This window comes from Hippopotamus amphibius, chromosome 5 (assembly GCF_030028045.1).
Source record: "Hippopotamus amphibius kiboko isolate mHipAmp2 chromosome 5, mHipAmp2.hap2, whole genome shotgun sequence".
In the NCBI taxonomy this organism is placed as follows: Eukaryota; Metazoa; Chordata; class Mammalia; order Artiodactyla; family Hippopotamidae; genus Hippopotamus; species Hippopotamus amphibius.
In genome coordinates, this window is record NC_080190.1 from 63,146,260 (window position 1) to 63,174,152 (window position 27,893).

At 39.0% G+C, this 27,893-nt stretch overlaps 1 protein-coding gene across 4 annotated transcripts; it reads left to right on the plus strand.

Moving 5' to 3' along the window:
• The first annotated feature begins 404 nt into the window (after positions 1 to 404).
• ANXA7 (annexin A7) lies at positions 405 to 27,500 on the plus strand. Of its 4 annotated transcripts, XM_057734271.1 has the most exons (14): positions 405 to 535; positions 4,424 to 4,478; positions 6,276 to 6,480; positions 7,053 to 7,154; positions 8,116 to 8,180; positions 8,590 to 8,655; positions 12,184 to 12,286; positions 12,505 to 12,599; positions 15,095 to 15,208; positions 15,456 to 15,626; positions 19,201 to 19,371; positions 19,451 to 19,526; positions 20,621 to 20,733; positions 23,513 to 27,500. In XM_057734271.1, exons 1-14 carry the CDS (start codon positions 432 to 434, stop codon positions 23,633 to 23,635), a joined length of 1,563 nt encoding a protein of 520 aa, XP_057590254.1. In that variant the 5' UTR covers positions 405 to 431; the 3' UTR covers positions 23,636 to 27,500. The 4 variants fall into 4 exon arrangements, with proteins under 4 accessions (XP_057590254.1, XP_057590251.1, XP_057590250.1 ...); XM_057734267.1 differs by lacking the exon at positions 8,590 to 8,655 and having other exon boundaries at positions 407 to 535; XM_057734268.1 differs by lacking the exons at positions 8,590 to 8,655; positions 20,621 to 20,733 and having other exon boundaries at positions 23,513 to 23,647.
• The last annotated feature ends 393 nt before the right edge of the window (positions 27,501 to 27,893 follow it).

The following is a 27,893-nucleotide window of genomic DNA, read 5'->3' on the forward strand; positions in this document are numbered from 1 at the left end:
ACAGCTCTCTTCTGGAGTGGTTTTGATTAGTGTATCTCGTGTTCCCACTATCTAGGATCCTTATAAATATTAATTCAATTCACGAGGGACGACTGAAACACCTTTGTCCTTACAAGATAGGGAGGACGGCACATTAGGCTGAGAGGCTGCCCCTGGCCTCCCAGTCTCGAGCCCTTCTCTGCTGCCCACCACTGAAGGGGCTCCGGGATTCCTCAGAACCGCTTGAACTTCCCGAATGGCACGGGAGAGCCCAGAAGGAACTGGGTTGAAACTGGCCGATGCACCCGACGGGAGCCTCTTCTCCCAGGTGGAGCGGCGAGGCGGGGCCGAAGGGAAAGCCCGAGCCGCGGTCGCGATGGCCGCCCGGGCTGGCCCTGCGGGCACCGCCCCCTTCGGCCTCAGAGGCGTTTCCCGCCGTGGAGGCGCTTCTAATGGGTTCGGGCGGTGGCCCTCGGCGCCCCGCCCTCCGCGGGCCCGCCCCCGGCTCCATCTTGCCGGCGACCAGGTTGGGCCGTGACGCTGCTGCAGGGGTCAGGTGAGGAACGGCGCCCCCTACCCTTGCCACCTCTCGTCCCCCTCGGTCACTTCGTCCCAGCCGGCCCTGAGGCCGGCTGCCCCGGGGAGAGCGGGGCCCCGCGTGTGTGCCCGATCCGGGGGGCGCTGGAGGGGCCTGTGGGCCCCCGGGGTGGCCGGCGACTCGGTGTGCGCGTCTTGGGACCCGGGCTGCCTGGTGGGGGCGTTCGGCCGGGGGCGCATGGGGGCGAGATAGGCTAGGCGGCTGGGCGACGGGAAGTTCTGTTCGCCGGTCGTCTGTGCCCCTCGGCCGTCCGGAGATCCGAGGGAGCAGTGAGGCCTCCCGCGCAAGCAGGTGGACCACACAGGTGGAGGGACTGAGGCCCCAGGATGGCCCCGCAGAAGCGACCCCAAGGACGGCTGAGTAGGAAAACCGGTGCGCAGCACCGAAAGCTAAGTCTGGCTGGTGACTAGTCTTCCTTGGTGACACAGCAGATTTAGGGAAACTTGGGACATTTGTACTTTGCTTAGTGAACCCTAGGACAGAATGTGGAAGCCTAAAACTGTACACTGGCTCAGGTTTATGATTCTTGGAAACTGTTCTAGGAAGTAGCATTCCAGATTTAATTCCTAGTCCCTGAACAGCAGCAAACGTCTGCTGATATGAGCCCAACCTGTGTGAACACTTCTACAGAAGATGGCTGATGTCCACCATAAAGTGACAGAAATGAAAAGAAGTCGTCCAACTGCCTGTAAACTCCCTAATTTCTGCCAGTTAGTGATGAAGTAATCTGTCCGAATTAGATAATGAGCGTTAATGAGTTCCCGATCAGGTAGGGAAGGAGTTTCAAGTACTAAATAGGGAAGTGGAAGAGAGAATTTCGACCACTGCAAACTGAAGCCTTCTTTCAGTCCTCGCTGGTGGTGGCTGCCCGCCCAGTCCATGCAGAGCCTAGTCATGCCTCCAGTTCATTATTGAAGAGCCCTTGCTGACAGATTTAAATGGTCTTTCCCAATCAAGAGGCAGGTTTTGGAAAAATGTTGTATCTGCTGTTGGCCATCTTCATTCACCCTTCCTGTTTCGTATTTGTTTCATAAATTTGCAACAGCTGCCTACTGTGTTCCTGGGCTTTATGCCATCTCTGAGACTTGCATAGTGAGACCCAACCCTTTTAGTAATTGACTCACTGGGTGGAGATGGTTTGGAGAACCAAGAATGCGTTTCTAGTCTTTTAAAAGTAGTTGCTGAAGGAGAATGTCAAAAAGGAAATAAAAGTTCTGGTTCATTGGTATAGTCTAATTATTCCTCGGGCAAAGTTGAGTAGTTTGTTGAGTCACCCTCGGGTTTGCTTAAGCTTTTTACAAAAGCTTTTTAAATCTGCCTTTTGATACGTGCATAATTCCAGAAGGGCTAAAGGTACATTGAAAAGTCTCCTCGCTATGTCCCAGCTCTCCTCTCCAGAGGCAGTCACAGTTTCCTACTTTCTTGAGTATACTTTCAGGGATATTCTCTATATACAAGCAAATAAATGTATTTTTTACACATTTGGTTGCAAATTATGTAGTTTTTCATCTTGCTTTTTTCCCACTTAATATGACAGAGGTGGTTTCACATATGAGTAAAAAGAAAGCTGCTCATTTTTAATAGTTGCGTAACACTTCACTGTATGGTTATCCATAATCTGGGTCACCTGTTCCTTATTAATGGGCTTTTAGATTGTTTTTAACTTTTTTTTTTTGGCCACGCCAAGTGGCTTGCGGAATCTTAGTTCCCCGAATAGGGACTGAACCTGGGCCACAGCAGTGAAAGCACTGAGTCCTAACCACTGAACTGCCAGGGAATTCCCTAACCTTTTTCTAATTTTATTTATTTATTTTGGCTGCGCTGGGTCTTGGTTGCAGCATACGAGATCTTCCTTGCGGCCTGCTGGATCCTTAGTTGTGGCATGCATGCGGGATCTAGTTCTCCGACCAGGGATGGAACCCCGGTCTCCTGCATTGGGAGCATGGAGTCTTACCCACTAAACCACCAGGGAAGTCCCCCCTGACTTTTTCTGTTACAAATAGTGCTGTAATGAATAGCTCTGTATGTATATAGTTTTGCATATAATTTGTGTATTTTTTTAAATTAATTAATTAATTTATTGGCTGTGTTGGGTCTTTGTTGCTGCGCATGGGCTTTCTCTAGTTGTAGTGAGTGGGGGCTACTCTTTCTTGCGGTGTACAGGCTTCTCATTGCAGTGGCTTCTCTTGTGGAGCACAGGCTCTAGGCATTCAGGCTTCAGTAGTTGTGGCTTGCGGGCTCTAGAGCACAGGCTCAGTAGTTGTGGCGCACGGATTCAGCTGCTCTGAGGCATGGGGGATCTTTCTGGACCAGGGATTGAACGAACCTGTGTCCCCGGCATCGACAGGCGGATTCTTAACCACTGCACCACCAGTGAAGTCCTGTGAAAGTATTTTTATAAGGACATCCTGGAAATGGAATTGCATTCTAGTCCTTTATATAATTATTCTTCAAAATGTACCCAAATTCACCTTCTTAAAATTGCTTTGTTTTCTCATTTGCAGATAGTCTTTATTTTCATTCTGTTCTGAAACTCTTATTGACATAATTCCTCTAGTAAGATTTAATATAGTAGCTAAAGATTGTAGAAGTAAGACTTTGTCACTGGAATAGTTCCTGAGATTTAGAAATTTAAATTGCTTATGTAGCCTTTGTTGCTATAACACTTGTTGCCTCTAAAATTATTATTAATTTTTTCCATAATTTTCAGACTTTTTCCCTTTCTTTTGACCCTGACCTCTTTTACCCTTGGTCCATCTGACTGTTCTTAAATGGTACTGTTTCTCCTTACTCGTTTTATCAACTGGGCTTGGAGAAGAAGAAAGCAAAAAATGATTTAACATCCTTTGCATCCAGGTCTTTGGATCCCAAATGACTGTTTTAGAACCTACGGGATCAGTTTTCTTATTATATTTCTTATTAATTTTTAACTTTGACTAAATATATGCCCATTCATTCTCAATTTAGCAAGTTTTTAAGTTCTATACTGTGCTTATGTCATAAGGGACACTATAATAACTTAAATTTATTTTTTCATTTTCCTATACTATATACTCAAAAGGTAGGGTACTTCCCCTCCCACCGCTCATCTCTTTATCGCACCTAGGACAGTGCATATTACATAATGGGTTTCCGTAAGTGTTTAACTGGATTTGTTTGGTGTCTTTTTTAAAATTTTTATTGGAGTATAGTTGATTTACAATGTTGTGTTGGTTTCAGGTACAGCAAAGTGAATCAGTTACACATATACATATATCCACTCTTTTTTTATTCTTTTCCCATATAAGCCATTACAGAGTATTGAGGAGAGTTTCTTGTGCTATACAGTCAGTCCTTATTAGTTATCTATTTTTTAAAATATTTATTTACTTAATTGATTTTATTTTTGGCTGCGTCGAGTCGAACTTGCGTCCCCTGCATTGGAAAGTGGATTGTTAACTACTGGACCACCAGGAAAGTCCCTAGTTATCTATTTTATATACAGAAGTGTATATATGTCATTGTTTGGGCTCTTGATAAAAAAGAAATACACGTCATTTATAGCTGTATTGGGGAGAAGAGCCAAAACACATACTGAAATACTTGACAAATTAGGTGGTAGATTCAGAAATGTCAAAATATTCTGGTGTCAAAATATCATTCGCAGACCAGCGGCAAGAGTATCACTTGGGAGCTTAGTTAGAAATACAGAATCTCGGGTACCATCTCAGAACTACTGAATCAGTCTGCCTGCTAGACGCTTTTGAAAGAAGATGTGTTTTGATTAAAACCCTATGACAATATATCTCTTCAAAGGCCTTAATCCTTATAGGAAATTACAGAGGACATTTTTTATTGTTGTTCCAGAATGTCATACCCAGGCTATCCCCCCACAGGCTACCCACCTTTCCCTGGATATCCTGTAAGTATTGCTGCTTATGATACTAAAATAGCTCATGTCCTTGGAACAGGTGTTGTATAGGACTAGCCAGTCCATGACAGATCTTACAGATATGCTAAGAGCAGGGGTCATAAATTCAAATAGCCAGAAGTACTGAGTAGAGTACGTGAGTGAAGGCAGGTGTTGTGGGGGATCTACAGGGACTTGCCTCCTCTATGGAAAGCCAGCAGTTAGTCAACTTCAGCCTGATGTGGCCACGCAGGGAGGCTGGCCCAGTGTTGCTGGATATTCCATTTTTTCAAGTAAAGCCAACAATCTGGATTTTATGTGAAACTGCCCAATTTTTAAAGTTGGGAAATGAATATTTTTAATTGTTAAATGCTGTATGATTCAATACAACATGTATGTAAGCTAAATCCATCCTGTGAGTCACTGGTTTTTAACCTTTGTGTTAGAAGGTTTAGAATAATTAAGAAGGGCTTGACTCAGAGGTAACAGATTACAGTGGATTAGAGGGCCCTGGCTTTGTAGTTCTGAGACTTTTTAGTATTTGGAGTACATGTTATAAATGTGGTACCAAGTTCTGCATTGTTGATGTCTGTGCTGTTCTGAGGACTAACCTCATAGCTGAGGCGTAAGTAAGAATTGTGTGTTTCAAGTTTATGCTCGTAAGTACGTAGGGCTTCTTTCTAATGCTGGGAGGATGGAAAGAGGGGCCTATACAGATGAATGATAATGTGTATATCCTTATGTAAAGTGAATATATAGCTCTCCTGAATTTATCATAGGAGAGATAAAAATTATGAATATGTTCCCAGGTCCCTATATACTAAACTGGACTCTGGCAACCATTTCAGTCAGTGTAGGCTAATTGCTAAAGCAAACAACCCTAACATCCCAATGATTTAACGCAATAAAAATTTATTTCTTGCTTACTTCAGTCTCCTGGAAGTCAGCAGTGGGGGTGGTGGGGGGAGGGGTGTGGTGGGGCGCTAAGAGGCTTTGTTCCATGTTGTCTTGTGGGTTCCTAGGCTCCTTCCATCCTCTGTTGCCTTGGTATATGGGCTCCACCATCCTCTAGTGCCTTGGAGTCCTCCACTGTATCCTCTGCTTCCAGCGGGGAAGATGAAGGAAAAGAGAGGAGGAGAGAGCTTAGAGGATTGGGCAGGAAGTTATGGGGGCCAGGCTGGAAGTGGTGTACATTACTTCTGTCCACATACATTTACCAGTATTCAGTCATACTGTCCTATTTAACTGTAAGGGGTTCCTGGGAAATGTAGTCTAGTTTTGTGGCCTGGGAAAAAGTTTAGTGAACATGTAAGTCTTTCCACACTTAGACATTGTGTGATCTGAACTGAAATCCAAATGTCATACCCAACGTGTGACTCAGGTCACTTTTTCTTTCCCCCTGTCATGCACAGGTCCAGGTGTGTTGCAAGGAAGCCATGAATTCTTCTCTTTAGGGTAGAAAGGTAGATCTTTCCCATATTTCCAGGTGCTAGGAAAATGAAGGAACTAATGAGCTTTGCTAGTCGTTTCTGAAGCCTTGAGGTTTGGAAAGAGCCTGGTTCTTACTCCCAAAGAGAGAAACAGACCCTTCTTGCCTAACACAGGTAGAATTATATATAACTGAATTCTGACAAACAAGTGTCCTGACAGACTAGTATACTGATAAATGGTATGAGATACGAGAACTTCTAATGGGCTTTTTAATATGTAAAAAGAATAAGCTAGACCTTAACAGTTATTTCTGTTTGTTTTCTTAGCTATGTTGTATTTCTCGATCACATTCATTTGAAAAATTTTCTGGTTTTTCAGCCTGTGGGTCAGGAGTCATCTTTTCCCCCTCCTGGTCAGTATCCTTATCCTAGTGGCTTTCCTCCAATGGGAGGAGGTGCCTACCCACCAGCACCAAGTGGGGGCTACCCAGGAGCTGGTGGCTACCCTGCCCCTGGAGGTTATCCAGCCCCTGGAGGCTATCCTGGTGCCCCACAGCCAGGGGGAGCTCCATCCTATCCTGGAGGTGAGTCATGGGTTGTGGAATTAGTATAGCACTTTTTTTCTTCCTACTTGTTTTGTGGGAGGTCAGAGTTGCTCTTAGCCTACTTTCTACCTTAGACGGTAAGGACCTAGCTGGCAAGATAGAGGGATAAAGTGTTCTCAGGAGGCATGAAAGCTGAGAGCAATCTTCAGAATTCTATTATGAAAGGAATTACAGTAAATCTCATGGTAATAAAGGACCAATATGTAATGGTTTGCTTGATAATTTGTAATCTTAAGAACTGATTAAGACATTTCAGTTGACATGATTGTGATCTTAGGACAGCTTTGTCCATAAGATGTAAAAAACAAAAACAAACAAACCAAAAAACTTAGCACTTTTGTATTGTAAGTTATTAAGGCAGATGAATGCAGTATCATTTCTTAAAATTTATTTTTTAATGGGGAAGGAGTTGCTGAGAAGTTGAATTTAGACCAAAACAGACTGCTGCTGTAGCATTAATAGTATATTTTCTTCTACTATTTCTAAAGTTTTCATTTCAGTCCTGAGAACTGTCACTATAGTTAATTTTTTTTCTCTTGTTCTTCCTTCAGGCCAAGGGTTTGGAGCCCCACCAGGTGGAGCAGGCTTTTCTGGCTATCCACAGCCACCCTCACAGTCTTATGGTGGGGGCCCAGCACAGGTCCCACTACCTGGTAGGTACCAACTGTCCAGGGAAAAACAATAGCTTGATTTTTTAAAAAATTAATTAATTAATTAATTAAATTGGCTGTGTTGGGTCTTCGTTGCTGCACACGGGCTTTCTCTAGTTGCGGCGAGCAGGGGCTACTCTTAGTTGTGGTGCATAGGCTTCTCACTGTGGTGGCCTTTCTTGTTGTAGAGCTTGGGCTCTAGGTGCATGGGCTTCAGTAGTTGCGGCACATGGGCTCAATAGTTGTGGCTCATGGGCTCTAGAGCACAGGCTCAATAGTTGTGGTGCACGGGCTCAGTTGCTCTGCGGCATGTGGGATCTTCCTGGGGCAGGGCTCGAACCTGTGTCCCCTGCATTGGCAGGCGGATTCTTACCCACTGCGCCACCTAGGAAGTCCTAGCTTGATGTATTGAATTTTGCAGTTGCCATTGAAAGAACTTAGTTTATGTTTGGGATCGTCTTTAGTAAATGTTTATACTAAATACTTCTTAGGTACTATATGGTTTCATGAAATGCATTAATTTGATGAAACAGTTTAATCAGTAAGATGTAAATAAGGACCTATTTTTTCAATTAAAAAAAATTATCTGTCCTGAAGCCAAAAAGCAAAAGCTTCAGGAACTTCTCTGCTCATTCTTATAGCACAAAGGAAACAACCCCCAGAACTATGTCCTGTCATCCTTTCCAGATGGAATCAGAATTTAATCTGGTTCCAGTCTTTTGTTCTTTTTTTAAAGTATTGTGTTTAAAGAAATTATTTTAAAGAAATTAGGACATGGAATATTTTAAAAGATCCTTGTGAGCAAAGTTGGTTTTTAATTCAGTAACTTATAATACTTAAAATTTATCCTAGTGAATTACATAGTGTGAATGTTCTCATGTTTTCATATTCATAATAAATCATTGCTGTTTTGAAAAATTACATCAGTTAAGACCTGTTTGCTATATTTTTTCTTAATACGTAGGTGGTTTTCCTGGGGGACCGATGCCTTCTCAGTATCCTGGAGGACAATCTCCTTACCCTAGTCAGGTATTTTTATTTCTGCCTTTTAAATTTAGTCTGGGTAACTGGATAATGTTAACGAAGGGCACCACTCCTTTGCTGACATTAGAGGTTTCCATGAAGCAGAGGAGATGGTCTACAACAGTCACATAAGACTTTAATCTGTGCTTCTGGTAGACTCCATGCTGTTGGTCCACCTGCTTTTAAGTAGTATCCTGATGACTTTGATAAGACAAACATAGGTCCCTTCTCACAGGTGATGACACCCATACTCTTTTTCATAGTGATTCACGTGGACTCTTGGTATTGGTTTTAGTTCTTTTTCCTCCTCCCTTGCTGGCAGTATAACTATGAGCTGAGGTGAGTGGGTGATTGATATTTCTGGCAGTGTTTTATTTTCCATTTTTACCTTTATAACTTTCCACTCTTCTTCCAGATCAGTACAGAATCCTTTCCTTCCTATCCTGTTTTCTCTCCTGTTTCTTTGGATTATAGCGGTGAAGTGAGTAAGGTTTTCTAATGTTCCCTAATCACTAGATCCCCTGTATGTGCCTTCATTTGTTTCTGATTTCTCCTGTATTTGTCTCTCACCACTTCCTTGAGGGCTCACTGTATATGTTTTATCTTTATGTCCCTGTAGTGCTTGGCAGAGTTTTAAACACAGTAGCCAATTAATTTCTGTTAAATTGATTTTTCAGTAGTCTCAGAAGGTCTCCCATATATCAAATCTTTGTCCTATCTCAATATAGCTCCTTATTTTAATATTAAGTTTTATTCTTTAATTGACCTGTTAATTCTTTTATATCCTATGTTGCAAGTTACTGGCAACATAATTTTATGTTTACTTTATCTTGATTTTCTCATTTCATACTGTCTATTTATAAAGATCTAGCATTTTAAAGTTTTTTTTTTTTTAGGCTGGGATGGGAAAGGGATTACAGTATTGGAAGAGAAACAACTTATCCATTTTTTGGCTTACGTTCCTGATTTGAGGAATTTGAGCTCCAGAGAGATTAAGAAACTTGTCCAGGGCTAGTGAAAGACAAAGCTAAGACCAGATTCTAGCTTTTGTGGCTCCCAGACCAGTGGTCTATCTGTTATACAATGCTACTTTGCTGACACAGTAAATGATATTCATCCAAAGCCCATAGTAAATTGCTTTCAATCCTTTTACTAAAAAAATTGTTGAAGTTGATTTTAATCATATTATAAACCTGTAGATATTCTAATCACTTGTCATGAGAATTTTTATTTTAGTTTAGTTTAAGCATGCATGTACTTTTAAAGACATCATTTTATGACTGAATATGAAAGATTTTTAAACATAAAAACACTAAAAGTAAAACACACATACACATGAAGCTTATCTTGTGTAACAGTTATCACCTTAAACTGAAACCAGGAAGTTAACAGAGCAATAGATTTGGGGAGAGCTTTTAGATGGAAGTGGAATAGACTGCCTTGTAAGAGTGAGTTCCCTGTCACTGAAAATCCCCTGATAGAGGTTATGGGGTGTGTGTGTTTGGGGGGGTGTGTGTGTGTAGGAAGATGTAAAGAAAGTTTTTGTCTTGGTTGGGCAGTTGGGTCAACTGATTGATCCAATTCTAACTCTATGGTAGTTTTTCAGCTGGGAAGTTGGAGTGAAATGGATGTCAAAGGGTGGAACTTTTGGTGGCAGATAGTATGGGCTTTGCTGTGCTGAGAAATCCTCTGTAGTTAGAGTTTTGACCTCAGTAACATGGACCCTGATTTCTGTGAGTTCAGTATAATGCCTGCAGCATGATAGTGTTCTTGATGAAGATTCACCTCAAACTTAGACTTTCCACAAAGAATGAAACAAAACCATTTTTCCTGGAATAGGTTTTTTGTTGTTGTTTGTTTTTAGAAACAAGAGGATAACAGAAAATGAGAGTCATCAAACAGAACAGAACAAGGGTTAGTTTCTCTTACTATCTAGTTCAGTGTATTATAAACAGAGGTTTCTGCCCTGCTTAGGATTTTAGTGACAGCGGTTACATCAAAGAAAACTTTCATAGTTTCTTAATACATCAAGCCTCATGTAAAGACAATATGTTGAAAAAATTTTCTACTCAAATATATGCTACAAGTAGAATAATTTTAGTTTTTCTTTAAAAGCACTATACAGATATTTCTTGTCAGTTTGCTACTTACATTCCTGGCTTAGAAACTAGTGAAGGATAATTGTTAGGGCTTATTGGTAGAAGAAAATGTTGGCGTAAGAGTATAGATGAGTGGGTGAAATTACTGACCATAAAAATGTTTGTTGAAAGTTAGTCTGGTCCCCTTCTCCCCAGTCACTACGCCCCAACAGGTGCTGGCATATTGTTGTATTCAGTGGGTATAACTCAAAATACAGTTTTAGTTGCCTAAAAAGCAACTGAATAATTTTATATTTTGAAATGCTGTTGATTGCATCTTTAAATGATATATTAGAGATACTCAGTTAAATAAAATATTAAAATTAAATTTTTAAAAATGTGATGGGATATCATCTTGCTTCACCCTATCTCTCTTAAGCCCTGATTTGGATATTTTAAGAAAACTGATGAATTGTTTCATAGCTTTGTATTTAAAATTTTTTTAATTTAATTTTGTAATAATTTCAGACTTATAAAAAAAGTTGTAAAAATTGTATATAGAATTCCTGTTTACATGCCCTTTACTCAGATTCTCCAGATGTTAACTTCTTATATAAACACAATACAGGAAGTAACATTTTTATAATACTATTACCCAACCTTTAGACTTCATTCAGGTTTCATCAGTTGTTCCAGTAATGTCCTTCTGGTTCAGGATCAAATCCAGGATGAAACATTGCATTTGTTGTCATGTCTGTTAAGTTTCCTTTAATATGGAATAATTCTTCAGTCTTTGTTGTTCATCACCTTGACACTTTGGAAGAGTACTACCAGTTATTTTGTAAAATATTCCTTAATTTGGGTTTGTCTAATAAGTCCCCCTGATTAAATCTAGGTTAGACCATTTTGGCAGGAATACCACAGAAATGATGTTGTGTCCCTAGTGCATCATATCAGGAGGCACTTATTGTTGATTTACCCCATTACTGGTGATAATTTGTTTTGATCATTTGTTTCAGATGATGTCTGCTAGGTTTTCTGCTGTAATGTTATGAAGTATGCAAATATCTTAGTTCTCATTATACTTTTACCCACTAATTTTAGCGTCCATTGATGATTCTTGCCTGAAACACTTACTACTGTGGTCTTTGTTATATGGTGATTTTAAAATTTCTTTATAGATTTGTATTTAAAAAATATAGTCTTTGTTTTGCTTTCTGGTTTATTTCCTTATAAAATCGGTGAAGAATATTGTTACCTCCCAGAGTCTCTAGTCACTTCATTTTTGTGCTTTTCTTATTATAAGTTTTATTTTATGTCTAATAATCAGGGCCCATACAAGAAATGAAGAGATATTACCAAAATTATATTGCTTGTTTGAAATCTTATTGGGCAACTCCTGCTCTATCTCACTAAAGCTATTATTATATTCTTTAAATAAAACAATGCCACTCATCTCACAGTACCCAGGGATCCATCTCTTTTTTTTCCTCCTATACTTCCAAGAAGGAAACCAAGGCATAGAACAATTGTGACTAACTTCACAAGTTTGACTATGTTGTTTCCTGAAAGTTTGGTGTCTGGCTCTCTTTTGGCAGGAGAAGGATAGTCTCTGTCTGTTCAGAATGAGCCATGAAAATAAATATCCTTGTCCTAAAACCTAAGCACTAGCTTCCTTGCCTAAGAGTGATGATCAGAGAAGTCTGAAGTTGTCTTCTTGTAAGCAGAGAAACCTGAGTTGGATTTTTTTTTAAGTTAGTATTTCTTTTATTAAAGACGTTGAACATTTTTTCATATTATTTTTCTTTCAGTTTTATTGAAATATAACACTGTATTAGTTTTAGGTATACAACATGTTGATTTGATGTATGTATATATTGTGAAATGATTACCATGATAACTGATTTAGATTTTATACCTCTTGTTCTCAGCCTGCTGCAATGACCCAGGGAACTCAAGGAACAATCCGACCGGCTGCCAACTTCGATGCCATGAGAGATGCAGAAGTTCTTCGTAAAGCAATGAAGGGTTTTGGTAAGGAAAACGCATTTTTGTCCTATTTATAATCAATTCAAGTGATTACATGTAAAGTAAAAATAAGCTTTATATCATAAACTAAGTTTATATGTGAGCCTGCGTGCACATGCCTCAGTTTAATCTGGCACTAGGCACTTTGTAAGCATCTAAAAGATGTCCTCAAGGAGCACCCCACACAGATCTCATCCTTACTTAGACATGAATGGTTCTTTCAGGTACAGACGAGCAGGCAATTATAGACGTTGTGGCCAATCGTTCCAATGATCAAAGGCAAAAAATTAAAGCAGCTTTTAAGACCATGTATGGCAAGGTATGTTTTGTTTTGTTTTATTTTATTTTTAGGAGTGAGCATAAACAGTGGCCTGTAGGCCCCTCATTCTGTCAGGTTGGATACTATCTTTTTATTAGTACTGGTGAGTACAAAGTAGAGACAGCTAGACTTCAGAGACCCCGGGAGAGGTGTATTCAATATTTGTTTCTCTTAAAAGCCTTTCCAGTGCTAGAGTAGTCCTTGATCTCACTGTCATACCTATTTACTATGTCTGGTAGGTGACACATATTCCATAGAAAGTAGATTATGGCCACAATCATGATCAGTAGCTTAGTTTCTCAATCTTCTCCTTACAGTGGGATTCAAGGACTTCTTATGTAGCCCTTGCTTATTCTTGGTCCTTGGCATCATCTTTCACTCCTCTCCCTCCCTCTAAACATATCCTGTGTTACGATTTTATAGAACTTCTTGCCATTCCCTGCACACACACTTCTGAGTTTGATATATGTTTTTCTCTTGTGCTGGAACACCTCTTCCTCTTTTCCTGCATGGCAAACAAATTCTCCAGGATTTGGCTTGATTAAGCTACTTTGTGAAGTTTCTGTCATTGCTCTGGGCGTAATTTGGCTGCTTCTTCCACTGTAGTCCCATAGCACTTTGTAAATATTCTGCTGTAAATAATCACTGCCCACTCCCCAAAACTGTGAGCTCCCCTCAAGCAAACCATGTCATATTCACCTTTGTATTTATAGCACTAAGTACTGGAACAATAACAGATGGCTACCTAAATATTTATCGGGTGGATGATCAGTGACTAAATCCAGCAAAATTCTGTGGCTGAAAGGTGCCATCATTTCTTAAATATAAAGAGCAAGACTGGGTAGCATTCGTTTGCCATTTAGAATCCTAAAGACTTTCTGACATCTTCTGAGTCCAGTTGACTTTTCTCAGAATGGGAGTAGAGGTCCACTGGCTGGTCCCACCTCATTTTTTCTACTCTGCCTTGCCCTCTCTGCCCAACCCAGAATCCACTTCCTTAGTCTTAAGGCTGATTAAACGACACAAACTCTAGTTTCTCTTAGGTTTCGACATCAGACTTGCTTTTCTCACAAAAGTATTTTCCATATTATGAATTTCTTTAGTTCACATGTAGTCTGTGCTTTGTTGTTCTGAATTTTTTCATGTCACTTTTGAATTAAAATTAAATTCCCCGCCTATTTTCCTTACCCACAGCAATCTTTTCTCTTGACTTCTTGTTAATAAAAGTACTATTCCACTAGCCTGTGGAGTTGTCTTTGATTCTACTTTCTTCTTTGTCAATTAATCAGTGAATATTGCTTCAGTGCCTACTGTATGCCAGGCACTGCTTTGTCCTAGCAACTGGTTATTGACTGTGTCTTGTTAATCTAATTTGTAAAAGGTCTTTTTAAAAATGTGTCTTCTGTCTCCTTTTTTGCTTTCTACCACTCAAGTCCAAGCTTTTATTATTTCTTACCTAAATATTCCAGTAGCCTAAATTTCATTTATAGCCTGTCATCATAGTCCATACTGCCTGTTGTTGCTGTATCAATGCCAGTTTCTTACATAAAAGTTTCCAGTGACTCCTCCTAGCCTGCAGAATCAAATCCACATTCTTTCGCTTGGTATTCAAGGTAATAATCCAAGCATATAGCTGCAGCTTTGTTTTACTAATCTCTGAAAACATTACCCTTTAACAAAATTGGTTGTCTTGTTGTTCCACTGAACGAGCCTTGCTCCTTCCTGCCTCTATACTAGTGATTCTCAATCTTAGCTGAGTATCATAATCTCTTTTCAAACTTAAAACACATGCAGAATCTCTGAGTATTCATTGTTGACACAAGTGGGTTTTTCTTTTTTTTTGGAAAAATTCTGCAGGTGATTTTAACGCATATAGCCCAGGCTGGGAACCACTCTTCTGTTCCTTGTTTGTGTTCCTCCTCCTTGCCTGAAATACCTTTCCCCTTTCTCTTTGCCAGCTAATTTTTACATAGTCTTCAAGATCTGGACTAAAAGTTTTCTCTGAGCTCTCTAGCCCACTTTAACGTTTCCTATTTCAACTTATTTCTGTGCTACTTACTCATCTGGTGCTGAAGTACAGGCTGCTTTATATTAGCTTTTAAAAAAATGTTTATCTCATCTTTTCAAATAAGAACACAATGATGACAATTGCTACTTCCTCATAGAACAGGAACAGTTTCTTATACTAAATAAATATCTGTTTATCATTTTGTTAGTTTGAATTATCCTTTGTTTCCTATACCTCTTATTTTGTACCTGGTGTAGTGGTGGAAATACAATAAATTCATTAAGTGTTTATTGATAGAATGAGTAAAATATATCTGTTTGAGTGTAATAAACTTTAAATACTTATTTCTTAGTTCATAATATTCAGAACAGAAATTGAGGTTTTCATAAAGCAATTCAATTCCACTTTTTTCATATTTTCCTTAAAAAATTTAAGTAAAACAAATTTGGAGAGCACATATACTTAGTTTGTATTTGTAATTTAACAGGATTTAATCAAAGATCTTAAGTCAGAGTTAAGTGGAAATATGGAAGAACTGATCCTTGCCCTGTTCATGCCATCTACATATTATGATGCCTGGAGTTTAAGGAATGCAATGAAGGTACTATATGGCATTTACTTTGAGTATTTTATCCTATTTCAAATGTAAAACCCCATAAATTATGGCAGTTCTGAATTTACAGTGACAGCTAAATGGGTACATTATTTTATATCATCTGAATATATAGAACTTTTCAGGTCTGGAAGCCAAAGAAATATTTGATGGAACAGTAGGATTTAACTTCTTTCAGAAATTTTGGTTTTCATTGTGTAATTTCCCTAATTCTCCCTTTCTTCATTTCACATAGGGAGCAGGAACTCAGGAACGTGTGTTGATTGAAATTTTATGCACAAGAACAAATCAGGAAATCCAAGAAATCGTCAGATGTTATCAATCAGAATTTGGACGAGACCTCGAAAAGGACATTAGGTCAGATACATCAGGGCATTTTGAACGTTTACTTGTATCCATGTGCCAGGTGAGTATAGCATGAAAGTTTGGGTGTTGGTGGAGGGAACATTCTTGACTGGCTGTTGCCACTGGGCATTCCTTATTCCTTTTAATATTTAGCCCCCTTGGAGTCTTGACATCTTTAAGAGGGACAATGCAGAATCCACTGCACAGGTTTCTTTGTAGTCACTACTGAAGTTTATTTCTGCAAATCTGGCTTTTGTAAGGAAACAGAAATTAACCTCTTTAAGGCTGTATGAAATCAGAAATTAACTTGTAGTTTTAAGCTTAGCGTTATACTGCCAGTTAAGTTGGACCATCAACTGAAGATATATGCAGGTCTACCATGCAAGTACTACAAAAGTGAGGACTGTGAAGAGAGCCAGAAATGCAGAAAATGTTTCAACATTCACAGTAATATTGTGCTTCATACCTTCCTTGTTGTGATTCCCCAGATGTGCTGGAAAAGTGGCAGAAAATTCTCCAAATAGGGTATTTGGAATGATACTATACTTAGAATGAGATAATCAGGGTATGTTTGAAAGAGATGATGCAAAAGACTAGCACACTGATTCAGTATCAGGACTTATTGGCTATCTTGCTAGTGCACAAGGTTGGACGGTCTTGAGGATTCTAAAAGTAGAGGAGAGGCTCTTCAGAGCAAAGGGAGGTAGTTGCAGAAAAGACAGTATGCCAAAGTGCGTGGGTATGGAAATGACAAAAGAAAGCAAATGGGTGGGAGGACATTGAATTTACCCACAACAGAGTAACAGAGCAGGGGAGTAGGTCAGCATGAAAAGAAAATCAGAAACAGAGGTTTAATGCTAAAAAATGATTATTAAGACTTTATTGAGGTGCTGAATATTTTTTTAATGCAGGGTTCAAGGCCCAGCCATTTTACAAAGTGAAGGGCCCTCTTCCGGGGAGCGGCTTCCTAGGAAAATGGGACTGTACTGTATGCTTGAATCCAAACATCTAGGGGGGTTATTCTTGAGCTCCTATGCCTGTGCTGTATTCAGTAGCCCATTTAGCATATGCTTCTACACATTCCTTGTGCCCAGTGCTCTTCAGAAGACAGTTTCTCACCTTCAAGGGACACCTCTCCATTTTGTTCCTTAGACAGATACAGACTCTAGAGGGCAGCCTTTCCTTTGTTTGGGTTTGTGTTTCTATTGATTTTTTTTTTTTTCCCTGCCTTGGGTCTTTGTTGCTGCGCATGGGCTTTCTATAGTTGTGGTGAGCAGGGGCTACTCTTCATTGCGGTGCGCAGGCTTCTCTTGTTGCAGAGCATGAGCTCTAGGTGCGCGGGCTTCAGTAGTTGCAGCATGTGGGCTCTAGGGCACACAGGCTTTAGTAGTTGTGGCTCACGGGCTCAGTAGTTGTGGTGCACGGGCTTAGTTGCTCCACAGGATGTGGGATCTTCCTGGATCAGGGGTCGAACCTGTGTCCCCTGCATTGTCAGGTGGATTCTTAACCACTGTGCCACCAGGAAGTCTGTTTATTGATATTTTTGAGAGAAACCGACTACCCATCTAAGCTTTACTCTTGTTCAGGCTCAGAGCTTCCTCCCTACCTCTCTTCTTCCTTCCCTCCCATCCCAGGGAAGAGTTTGGTCTATAAGTTGGTACAGGCTAGTAGTACTTGAGTTATTTATAGCTTTTTCTAAAAGGTTCACGTGTCATTTTCATGTGTACATTCATAATAAATACTTGTATATTAATATTACACTTGGATGAACGAAAGGAAGTTTACGAAGCCTCCATATTACATGCTCCTTCCTTTGACTTAAATTCCTTGAAGGGAGGGACCTTGTCTTTCTTGTGTCCTCACCACTTAGCACATCCTGTTGGTTCTGTTCCTCTGGAGAACCCTGACTAATACAGCCTGGTACAAAGCAAGTGCTCCATACTTTTTAGTTACATGGATTAATACAAAGTGGGACTCAGTACAGTGCATATTGATCTTAAATCCCAGCTAAGCAGAATCATAATTTCTTCATTTGAGAGGTAGTTTATATCTCCTATAAGAGAAGGTCCTCAGCGTGGCTCAGGAGTCGCTTCATAATGAGAAATCTAAAGTTACTTCAGATCCAGCAGTTCAGGGATATCCAGCCTCCAGGAAACCTCAGTGCTTATCTCTTCAAACTGAACAGGGGACAGTGCTCATTGGCTTAGAGCATGAACTGATAGAAGTAGACCCTATCACAAGAGCAGTGAAAAATGAAATTCCTTTGGTGGCAGAAGGCTTTCTCCCAGAGGATGGAAGTGGCTGCATTGTTAGTGTTCAGGAATTGCTGGATCACGAGTCTGCGTGTGTGACCACAGCCTCTGGAGGTGTCCTACTTTGAAGTCTCAGCACGCACCAGTCTCTTTCTCCTGGCCCAGTTACCACCCTTCAAAGCACCTCCTCAAAGAAGTTTTCTTGGAGTCTCCTGGGCCATTTGTCATTCCCTGCCCTGAGCCCGTACTTAATTCCCAGAGACCTCAGTTATAGCCCTAATCCCGCTGTGGAGGCATCTTTTCTCTCCTTAGTGGGAGGAATGGAGTGACCATAGTCACTTCCAGTCCCTGTGGTTTGTATCATGCCTAATCTTTTTATTATTATTATTATTTTTTAAAATATAAATTTATTTATTTATTCATTTATTTATTTATTGGCTGTGTTGGGTCTTCATTGCTGCACACGGGCTTTCTCTAGTTGCAGCGAGCAGGGACTACTCTTCGTTGTTGTGCACGGGCTCCTCATCGCCATGGCTTCTCCTGTTGTGGAGCACGGGCTCTAGGCGCGCAGTCTTCAGTGGTTGCGGCACATGGGCTCAATAGTTGTGGCTCACAGGCTCTAGAGCGCAGGCTCAATAGTTGTGGTGCATGGGCTTAGTTGCTCTGCTGCGTGTGGAATCTTCCTGGAGCAGGTATCAAACCCATGTTTCCTGCATTGGCAGGTGGATTCTTAACCACTGCGCCACCTAGGAAGTCCATGCCTAATCTTTTAATACCTGTTACTGAATAAATGTTTATTGAATAAAAACAAAAAACAAAAAACCCCACAACTTCTAAACCAAGGACCAAACCCAAAAGAGTAACTTCTTTAAGGACCAAGAGAAAGCTTTTTAAACTGAATGTTAATAAAGTTTTCCACACTTTCAAAAATAAAATGTGTGTGTAATTTTTTATGGAAAGCTTTTCTGATTTAATTTAGCTCTTAAAACCCTGAAAACCTCTCATCTTAATATAACCTCATTAAACCATGATCATATACTATAAAATCTGAAGTTGGCAGTGTAATAAAGTACTAGCTACACTAGTATAGTATCTTTGGAAATGAAAGATAGCATGACAAACTTTAGGCATTAATTTTTAGTAAATTGTCCCTTTAAATCCAAAAGCGACTAGGTTGGAATTTTTTTTTTCTTTTTACAATTTTATTGTATTTTTTTATTGCACAGCATGTGGATCTTAGTTCCCCGACCAGGGATCGAACCCACCCCCCTGCACTAGAAGTACAGAGTATTAACCACTGGCCTGCCAGGAAGTCCCAGAAAAACTTTTTTTTTACTAGAACTTGTATCACCTCCTTCTGATTCCTACCTTCCTCTTTTGCAGGGAAATCGGGATGAGAACCAGAATGTTAACCACCAGCTGGCTCAGGAAGATGCTCAGCGTCTTTATCAGGCTGGTGAGGGGAGGCTAGGGACAGATGAATCTTGCTTTAACATGATTCTTGCCACAAGAAGTTTTCCTCAGCTGAAAGCTACCATGGAGGCCTATTCCAGGGTATGAGCTTCTCTTTGGAAGATTTAGCTTCTATTTTCAGGTGTGAAAATATTTTAACCCCTATACTTTTTGTTTACAGATGGCTAATCGAGATTTGTTGAACAGTGTCGCCCGTGAGTTTTCCGGAAATGTTGAAAGTGGTTTGAAGACCATCTGTAAGATACTTTTGTGTTTTGCTTTGTTTTGTTTGTAAATGAGTGAGGCTTTGAATAGTTGTTCCCATTAAGTGGTGATTATTAATATAGCCTCCTTGGAATCTACTCAGGCAGAGGCCGAACTAATCCTATATTTTTATATACAATTCCCTATGAATGGTTGGTGATGTGATCAAATAGGATTGTTTTGGAATTATTTGGTCTTTATTCTCTATGCCCTTCTTGAGGACTCCACAAAAGTATATGATAGATTGTAGCATTTCCATTAATGTGAATAGGAAAGCCCTAAGGAACTACAGAGTGCCACCCCACAAAGTGTCATTTTGAGACCCCCAAAATGCCTTTCAAGGACTTAGCCCAATGAGACGCTTTTCCGTTTTGAAATTAAAAACCCAGTTTTTGGTGTCCTGACATGCAGATGCTAAATGAAATGGAAATTTCATTCTCAAATGGAGAATATAAGACTAAAGAGAATATTAGTAACACATTGGTATTAGCAATTGAATATCTTACAGATATACTATAGGAATTGTAGCTAACATAATAATGTATAGTTAGTACATCTCTACCATCTGCAGGTAGAGACTTTGCTAATTTAATTTTCCTAAGAGAAAACATGTCAGATTTCTTATTATGATTCTCAAATCTTTGCTCAAATCTGTGTTTTCTTTTTTATATTGGAGTGTATCTTACATCCTTCTCTCAGTCAAATGATATATTTGACATCTAGAATGCAGATTTTAGTCATTATTCCTTTTAAGTAAGATATTACCAAGGCACTGTCACTACAGATTTTCTCACTTTAAGGGGGAAAGTGTTACGAATCTAAGTGACTGCACCTATGGAGAGAAAATGGGATTTATTGGCCAGAGGGAATCTTGTAGAATTGAAGGTAGCCTGTCTGATGCAGCTGGAAAGAAAGATGGATGCTGAGAAAAATCAAGGGGGAGAACATCTTTAACTCACCTCACCTCAGATTTCTGAGATGATTACATAGAAAATGATCAAAAGCAGCTAAAAGTGATAGATGACCCTGGTGTGTGGACACCTTTGTCAAGTCATGATTTCACGTCTGAAGCATCTCTCACTTGCAGTGCAGTGTGCCCTGAACCGCCCTGCCTTCTTTGCTGAGAGGCTCTACTATTCTATGAAAGGTGCCGGCACAGATGACTCCACCCTGGTCAGAATTGTGGTCACTCGAAGTGAGGTGAGGCTTTCTTTTTTTGTCTGACCTTACTTGATTTTGAATGTTGATTTTTTTTTTCTTAGCAATGTTAAAAACATTGTTTCTTCAAGTTTTATTGAGATATAATTGACATACAACACTATAAGTTTAAGGTGTACAGCATAGTGATTTGACTTACATACATCATGAAGTGATTATCACAGTAAGTTTAGTGAACATCCATCACCTCATATAGATACAAGATTAAAGGAAAATGTTTTTTCCCTGTGATGAGAACTTTTAGGATTTACTCTCTTAACAACTTTCATATATAACATAAAGCAGTGTTAATTACATTCATCACGGTGTACACTACATCCCTAGTACTTTTTTATCTTATAACTGGAAGTTTGTACCTTTTGATTGTCTTTCTCCAGTCTTCCCTCCCCAACCTTCCACCTCTAGTAACCACAAATCTGATCTCTCTTTTTTTAAAAATTTTTTATTTATTTATTTATTGGCTGCGTTGGGTCTTCGTTGCTGCACGCGGGCTTTCTCTAGTTGTGGTGAGCGGGGGCTACTCTTCGTGCAATGTGCGGGCTTCTCATTGCACTGGCTTCTCTTCTTGTGGAGCACGGGCTCTAGGCGTGCAGGCTTCAGTAGTTGTGGCACACAGGCTCAGTAGTTGTGGTGCACAGGCTTAGTTGCTCCGCAGCATGTGGGATCTTCCCAGCCCAGGGATCAAACCAGTGTCCCCCTGCACTGGCAAGTGGATTCTTAACCACTGTGCCACCAGGGAAGTCCCTGATCTCTTTTTGTATTAGTTTGTTTGTTTGGTTTTGAAATATAATTGGCCTACAACACTATGCTGGTTTCTGTTATACAACATAGTGGTTTGATATTTCTATACATTTCAAAAGGATCCTCATGATAAGTCTAGTTAGGACATGTCTCCTTACAAAGATGTTACATAGTTATTGACTGTATTCCCCATGCTGTACATATCATACCTGTGGCTCATTTATTTTGCAACTGGAAGTTTGTACCTCTTACTCTCCCTCACGTATTTCTTTCCTCCCCCAACCCCCTCTCTTCTGGCAAATTACCTGTTTGTTCTTTGTGTCTATAACTGTTTCTGTTTTGTTATGTTCGTTCATTTGTTTTTTTAGATTCCACATAGAAGTGAAATTGTACAGTATTTGTCTTTCTTTGTGTGACTTGGAATGTTAATTTCTTCAAAGTTTCTCAGTTGGTTGTCAGTCCCTCAGGACTGACACTGAGAAAGAGCTCTCTTTCTCACTATTGGTGGAGGTTGTATAAAGCACAGTGTTCACTTTCCTCATGCTGTGATAGAGGCTTGCTTCAGTGAAACAGACCACCAGGGAATTCCGGAAGATGTTTATCTTTTGGTTTTCATTTTCCTTATGTAAAAGACTGTATGAGGGTGTTCCTTGGTGGTCTAGTGGTTAGGATTCAGGTCTTTCACTGCTGTGGCCTGGGTTCCATCCCTGATCAGGGAACTGAGATCCCATAAGCCTCGAGGCATGGCCAAAAAAAAAAAAAAAATACTGTATGAAAGACCTATGCAGATTAATCCTATTGGACATAAAATTTCTTAAAATTTAGCATTCACTGTTAATTATAAAATAACTTACAAAATTTTTATCTTTATCTTTTTACCTAAATATAGCCTCAAATGTATTCCTTTCTTTGACTTTGTATATTTAGTGGACTTTTTTTTAATCGAAAGAAAATGTGCTATGAAATTATATGAAGGAAGGTAAATCATTTTTTAAAAGAGAACTATGATACAGTATTTGGAAAAACCTTCTGTGTGTTTTTAGACTTAAATTTTCTAAACAGGATCTCTTTTTCTTTAATTATAATAAAATACACATAACTCAGAGTTACCATTTTAATCATTTTTAAGTGTACAGTTCAGTGACATTAAGTACATTCACATTGTTGTGCAACCATCACCTCCAGAACTTTTCACCTTATAGAAGTGAAAATCTGCACTCATTAAACAATAATTCACCGTTCTCCTTGCTCCCCAACTCCTAGCAACCACCATTCTACTTTATGTCCTATGTATTTGACTACTCTAAATACTTTATAAAAGTGGAATCATACAGTATTTGTCCTTTTTAAGTCTTCAAGGTTCATCCACATTGTAGCATGTGTCAGAATTTCCTTCTTTACAAGGCTGAATAATGTTTCATTGTATATGTATACCACCTTTTGTTTATCCATTCTTTTGTCAGTGGACGCTTGCGTTGCTTCCAGCTTTTGGCTGTTGTAATGCTACTATGAACATGGGTGTACAAATATTTGAGTTTCTGCTTTCACTTTTGTGTATATCCAGAAGTGGAATGGCTGTATCATATGGTAATTCTGTTTTTATTTTATTTTTTTGAGGAATTACCATACAATTTTCCAGTGGCTACACCATTTTACATTCCTGCCAGCAACGTACAAGGGTTCTAACTTCTCCACATCCTTGTAAACACTTGTTATTTTCCATGTTTTTGATACCAGCCATCCTATCAAATGGTTTCCAAGTGACTAATATATTTGGAATAGTAGATGAAACTAGTATCACCCTTATCCAATATCTTTACAGAACAGTGAATGAGACATTCACTGGGTGATGCTAATACCGGTATGAGTGCTAGCTATAAAATGCCAGTCATTTGGTGTTTCTTCCCTTCTGCCTTGGTTATAGTTAGGATCTTTTCACTATTAAAGGATAATTCTAATAAATATCAGTTTTCTTTAACAGCTTTTTTCTAATATCAAAAATATCATGTCTTGCATGCAGATTGATCTTGTACAAATAAAACAGATGTTCACTCACATGTATCAGAAGACCCTGGGCACAATGATTGCAAGTGACACGAGTGGAGATTACCGAAGGCTTCTTCTGGCCATTGTGGGCCAGTAAGAGAGATTTTTTTAAGTGAATGAAGTTATTCAAAGCTTATCCTTCAAAGCAGTGATTGACCTGCATGCAGCAACATCAACCCTCACCTAACCAAAAGAGCTTTTAGTAAGGACTGTGTCAGGGTATTGTGCTTGGTTTGCACATATGGTTATTGCCTTAATTCCAATGTTATTTTTTTCTCTATAGACGATCAAGTAAAGCCATATCACGATGAAATGATAATGCAGTGTTTGTAAAGCATAATTCTCACTGGTCTTATTCTAACTAGGATACCAAATTGAATAAAAGTAATAACAGTCTCTAATTCTGTGTAATATTATTGAATTAAAAAATTCAATATTGACTAAATTTGAATAAATAATATTGAATTTAAAAAAACCCTTTGCCTTCCGTTGGACAGTTATAGTTGGTAATATGTCAAAACTGTATTACTTTTTTTAAAAAATTCAGCTCTTTGACCTAGAAGAGTAATTTGCATCTTACTTTACATAAATTGGTATTCTATATTCATAAACACTAAACTTCCCACATAGAAAATAGTTTAGTATTGCCTGTAGCAACTTTTTAAAAAGGGATTATATGTTTATGTGCATAAAGTATATAGCCTACTTTTATGTCTACTCAGATTGCCTACAGATCTTTATTGGCCCTTGACTTAGAAAAAAATTTATAAAAGACTTTAATTTTAGTTGCAATTTAATCATGATGCAAGAAAGTGAAGCTTGACACATAAGAGGCACTGAATTAATGAATGAACGAGGCTTAAATCATCTTCCTGAGAGATTGAATACTAGCTCTTTGGAGAAGTAGTTCAGGAACTCAGTTAGTGGTATAGCAAGGTGATTTCAAACCTGGCTTTTATTCCCAGTACTGAACAATTACTTATTGAGTATGTTGAGCATTACAGTAGATAGTTATGGAAAGTGTCAATACAAAGGAAGGAAGTTTGTAATCTAGTGGGGGTTCTAAACAAAAATTAGAATACAAAGAAATTGTAAATGTTAGATTATGAATTCTGCTGAGGATAATAACCCTATTTGTTCTTTGTGTTGAGCTCCCTGGCAGAAAGCAGATATTTAATATAGATCTGGTGAATGATTGTACTAAAAATTGAGAATAGTAGTAAATATCAATTATAATTTGATGAACATTTGTTTTGTGTAAGTACCAAGGGACATACATACAAGGTGGTATAAGACTCAACCTTACTGTTAGAGAGGTAGACCTATGTACAATTGTAGTGCAAGGCAAAAGCAAGATACATAGGAAGAAGGATAATGGGCTAAGATAGATTTTTGATATAGCTTTTGGAAAAGTAAGTAACAGTGATAGGATTTGATAAAAGTGAGAAAGAGGGGTGTAAGGTATTAAGGAAAGAAGATATGAGCAATATATGTTTAAACTTTTAAAAATTGAGATATAACTCATACACCATTCACCCTTTTAAAGGGTGCAATTCAGTGGTTCTTAGGATATTCACACATTTGTGTAACAGTCACCACAATCAATTTTTGAACATTTTCATCACCCAAAAAGAAAGAAACTTATACCCATTAGCAGTCATTCCTCCTTTCCCCTCCTCCTGCCCAGCCCCTGGCGATTACTGATCTACTTTCTCTCTCTCTGGATTTCTTTCTATTTGAGGCTTTTCATATGAATGGAATCATACAATGTGTGGCCCTTTGTGTCTGGCTTCTTTTAATTAGCGTACTCTTTTTAAGGTTCACCTTGGTTGTGGCATGAACCAATACTTCATTCTGTATTATGGCTGGATCATCCATTGTTGGATATACATTTTGCTTGTCCATTTGTCAATTGATGAACATTTGGGTTGCTTTCACTTATTAACCATTATGCGTAATGCTGCTATGAACAATCATGTACAAGTTTTTCTGTGGACATGTTTTCAATTCTCTTGGCTATAGTACTAGGAGTGGAATTGCTGGTACATATAGTATCTCTATGTTTAACTTTTTGAATATCTGCCATACTGTTTTCCAAAATAGCTGTACCATTTTAGAATACTACCAGCAATGAATGAGGCTTCCAATTTCTCCTCATTCCTACCAACATTATCATTGTCTCTCTGATTATAGCCATTGTAGTGGATGTGAAGTGGTATCTCATTGTGGTTTTGATTTGCATTTCCCTAATGACTAATGAGCATATTTCCTTGAGCTTACTGGCCATTTGCATATCTTCTTTGGAAAAATGTCTGTTCAAATACTCATTTTAAAATTGGTTTATTGGGAATTTCCTTGCGGTCCAGTGGTTAGGACTCCACGTTTCCACTGCTGGTGTTCGATCCCCTGCAAGCCTTCTGGCCAAAAAAGAAAGTATATTTGGCACAAGGTATGATAGTTATCTCAGCGCAAATTCACTCACAACCCTCACTTGGGAAAAAATCTGGAGGGAAATGCCTTACTCAACAGTTATATAGTTTTATTTTGAGAACTTTTATGACTTACAACACTGCAACTTAAAAAAAATCTTTTTCTTAATTTTATAATTTTAATATGTTTATTAGCAGAAATACAATTTATTTTTAAAATTTGGCTCTGATAACTGTATCCTAAGCAAACAGTTTCCATGGAGAGTAGTGTGTGGGTGTGCGTATAGTTTAATAATTTGTTTTGAAATAGTTTCAAGTTTACAGAAAAGTTACCAGAACAGTACAAAGAACTCTCATGTCCTCTTCATCCATATTCTCCTAGACTTAACATTTTATTGGTTCATTGGTCACTCTGAGTATGTGTGTGTGTGTGCATATATCCTTTGTTATTAGTCTTTTCTGAACCTTTCGAGGGTTGAGAGAGCAACCTGCAGTCATAATGTCCCAACACTCCTAATCACTCCAGCGGGTATTTTCCCCCAAACAGGGACATTTTTCTACATAACAGCAAACAGTTTTCCACATCAGGAAATCAATATTGGTACAACACTTCCACACAATCTACTAAGCCCATTCAAATTTCGCCCACTATCCCAACAATGTCTCGTTTCTTTTCTGGGTCAACGTGCTGTACAGGAATATGTATTGTATTTAGTTGCCGTGTATCTTCAGACTCCTTTAATCTGGAAGAGCTGCCAGTCTTTCGTGGCCTTGACAGTTTTATTAAAGGGTACACAGGCCTTACTTTCTATAGGAACGGCTTACAACCTGGGTCCCTTGTTTGTAGGAATACCACAAAATGATGCCTTGCTTTTCCCACTGAGTCTCATCAGGAGGCACAAAATGTAGACTCCTCCCGACACTTGTGATGTTAACCTTGATCACTTGATCATGTTGGTTTCTTAAAGTCACTGTTTTTCCCTTTGTAATCGATTACTATTCCAAAATCATGCCAATATCCTATTCCTCATCAAACCTCCACACACCAATCTTAGCATTGAAGACTCCTGTGTAAATCATCCACTTCTATAGTTGGTGCCAAATGGTAATTCTCTGTTTCTACCATTTCCTCTCCATTATTGGGTTGGCATTCTGCTGACAGTTTTCCTTTCTCTTCATTTATTTATATCAATGTGAACTTGTGTATTCCTATTTTATTCAGTGGATTGTAATCCATTATTATCATTGTTTATTTTGATGCTCAAATTGTCTCTGATTTGGCCAGGAACCCACTCAAGCTGGCTCTTAACAGTGCAACATTTTAAAGTATGTATACTGCTAGGATTCATCCATGTTGTGAATAGCTGTAGTTCATTTATTTTGACTGCTTTGTAATATGCGATTTTGTGAATATACAGCAGTGTATTCATCCACTCTTCCGTTGGGTTGTTTCCAGGTTTCTGCCATTGTATTTTTCCATTCCAACTCTAATGTTGAATTTCAAATGCATTAAATTTTTGCATTAATATCATATACTTTGAGTCTCTTTATTGTATAAATATTGCGCAGTAGAAGCAGTGCGGTTTTGCGTTCTCCCCAACAGGGTGTGTGAGACAGGCTCACTTTTAAAATACTGTCTTTTCTGCATTTTTTTCGGAGAAAGATTTAAATGACCTGTTTTCAAAACTTTAATAAAAGCTTTCATCTCTAAATTTCCTTTTGGTTTTTCTCCTCCTATTTATGAAGGGATACCGAAAGAAAGGGGTAGATAAAGCAAACTCGAAAGGTGGAAAACTTTGTACTTAGCCAACAATTTTTCCAAGGGAAAACAGTATCTGTAAAAACAACTGACTCTACGTACGGAGGTTGTCGCTCAGCCGCACTGTTTCCGGAGCGCAGGCGCAGAAACTCACCTGGCGCCCCATC

Coding starts and splice junctions, on each gene's coding strand:
- ANXA7 (XM_057734271.1), top strand. CDS start 432: ATGGGTTCGGGCGGTGGCCCTCGGCGCCCCGCCCTCCGCGGGCCCGCC. Junction 6,481..7,052: donor AGCTCCATCCTATCCTGGAG/GTGAGTCATGGG, acceptor TTCTTCCTTCAG/GCCAAGGGTTTGGAGCCCCA. Junction 19,372..19,450: donor CCATGGAGGCCTATTCCAGG/GTATGAGCTTCT, acceptor TTTTGTTTACAG/ATGGCTAATCGAGATTTGTT.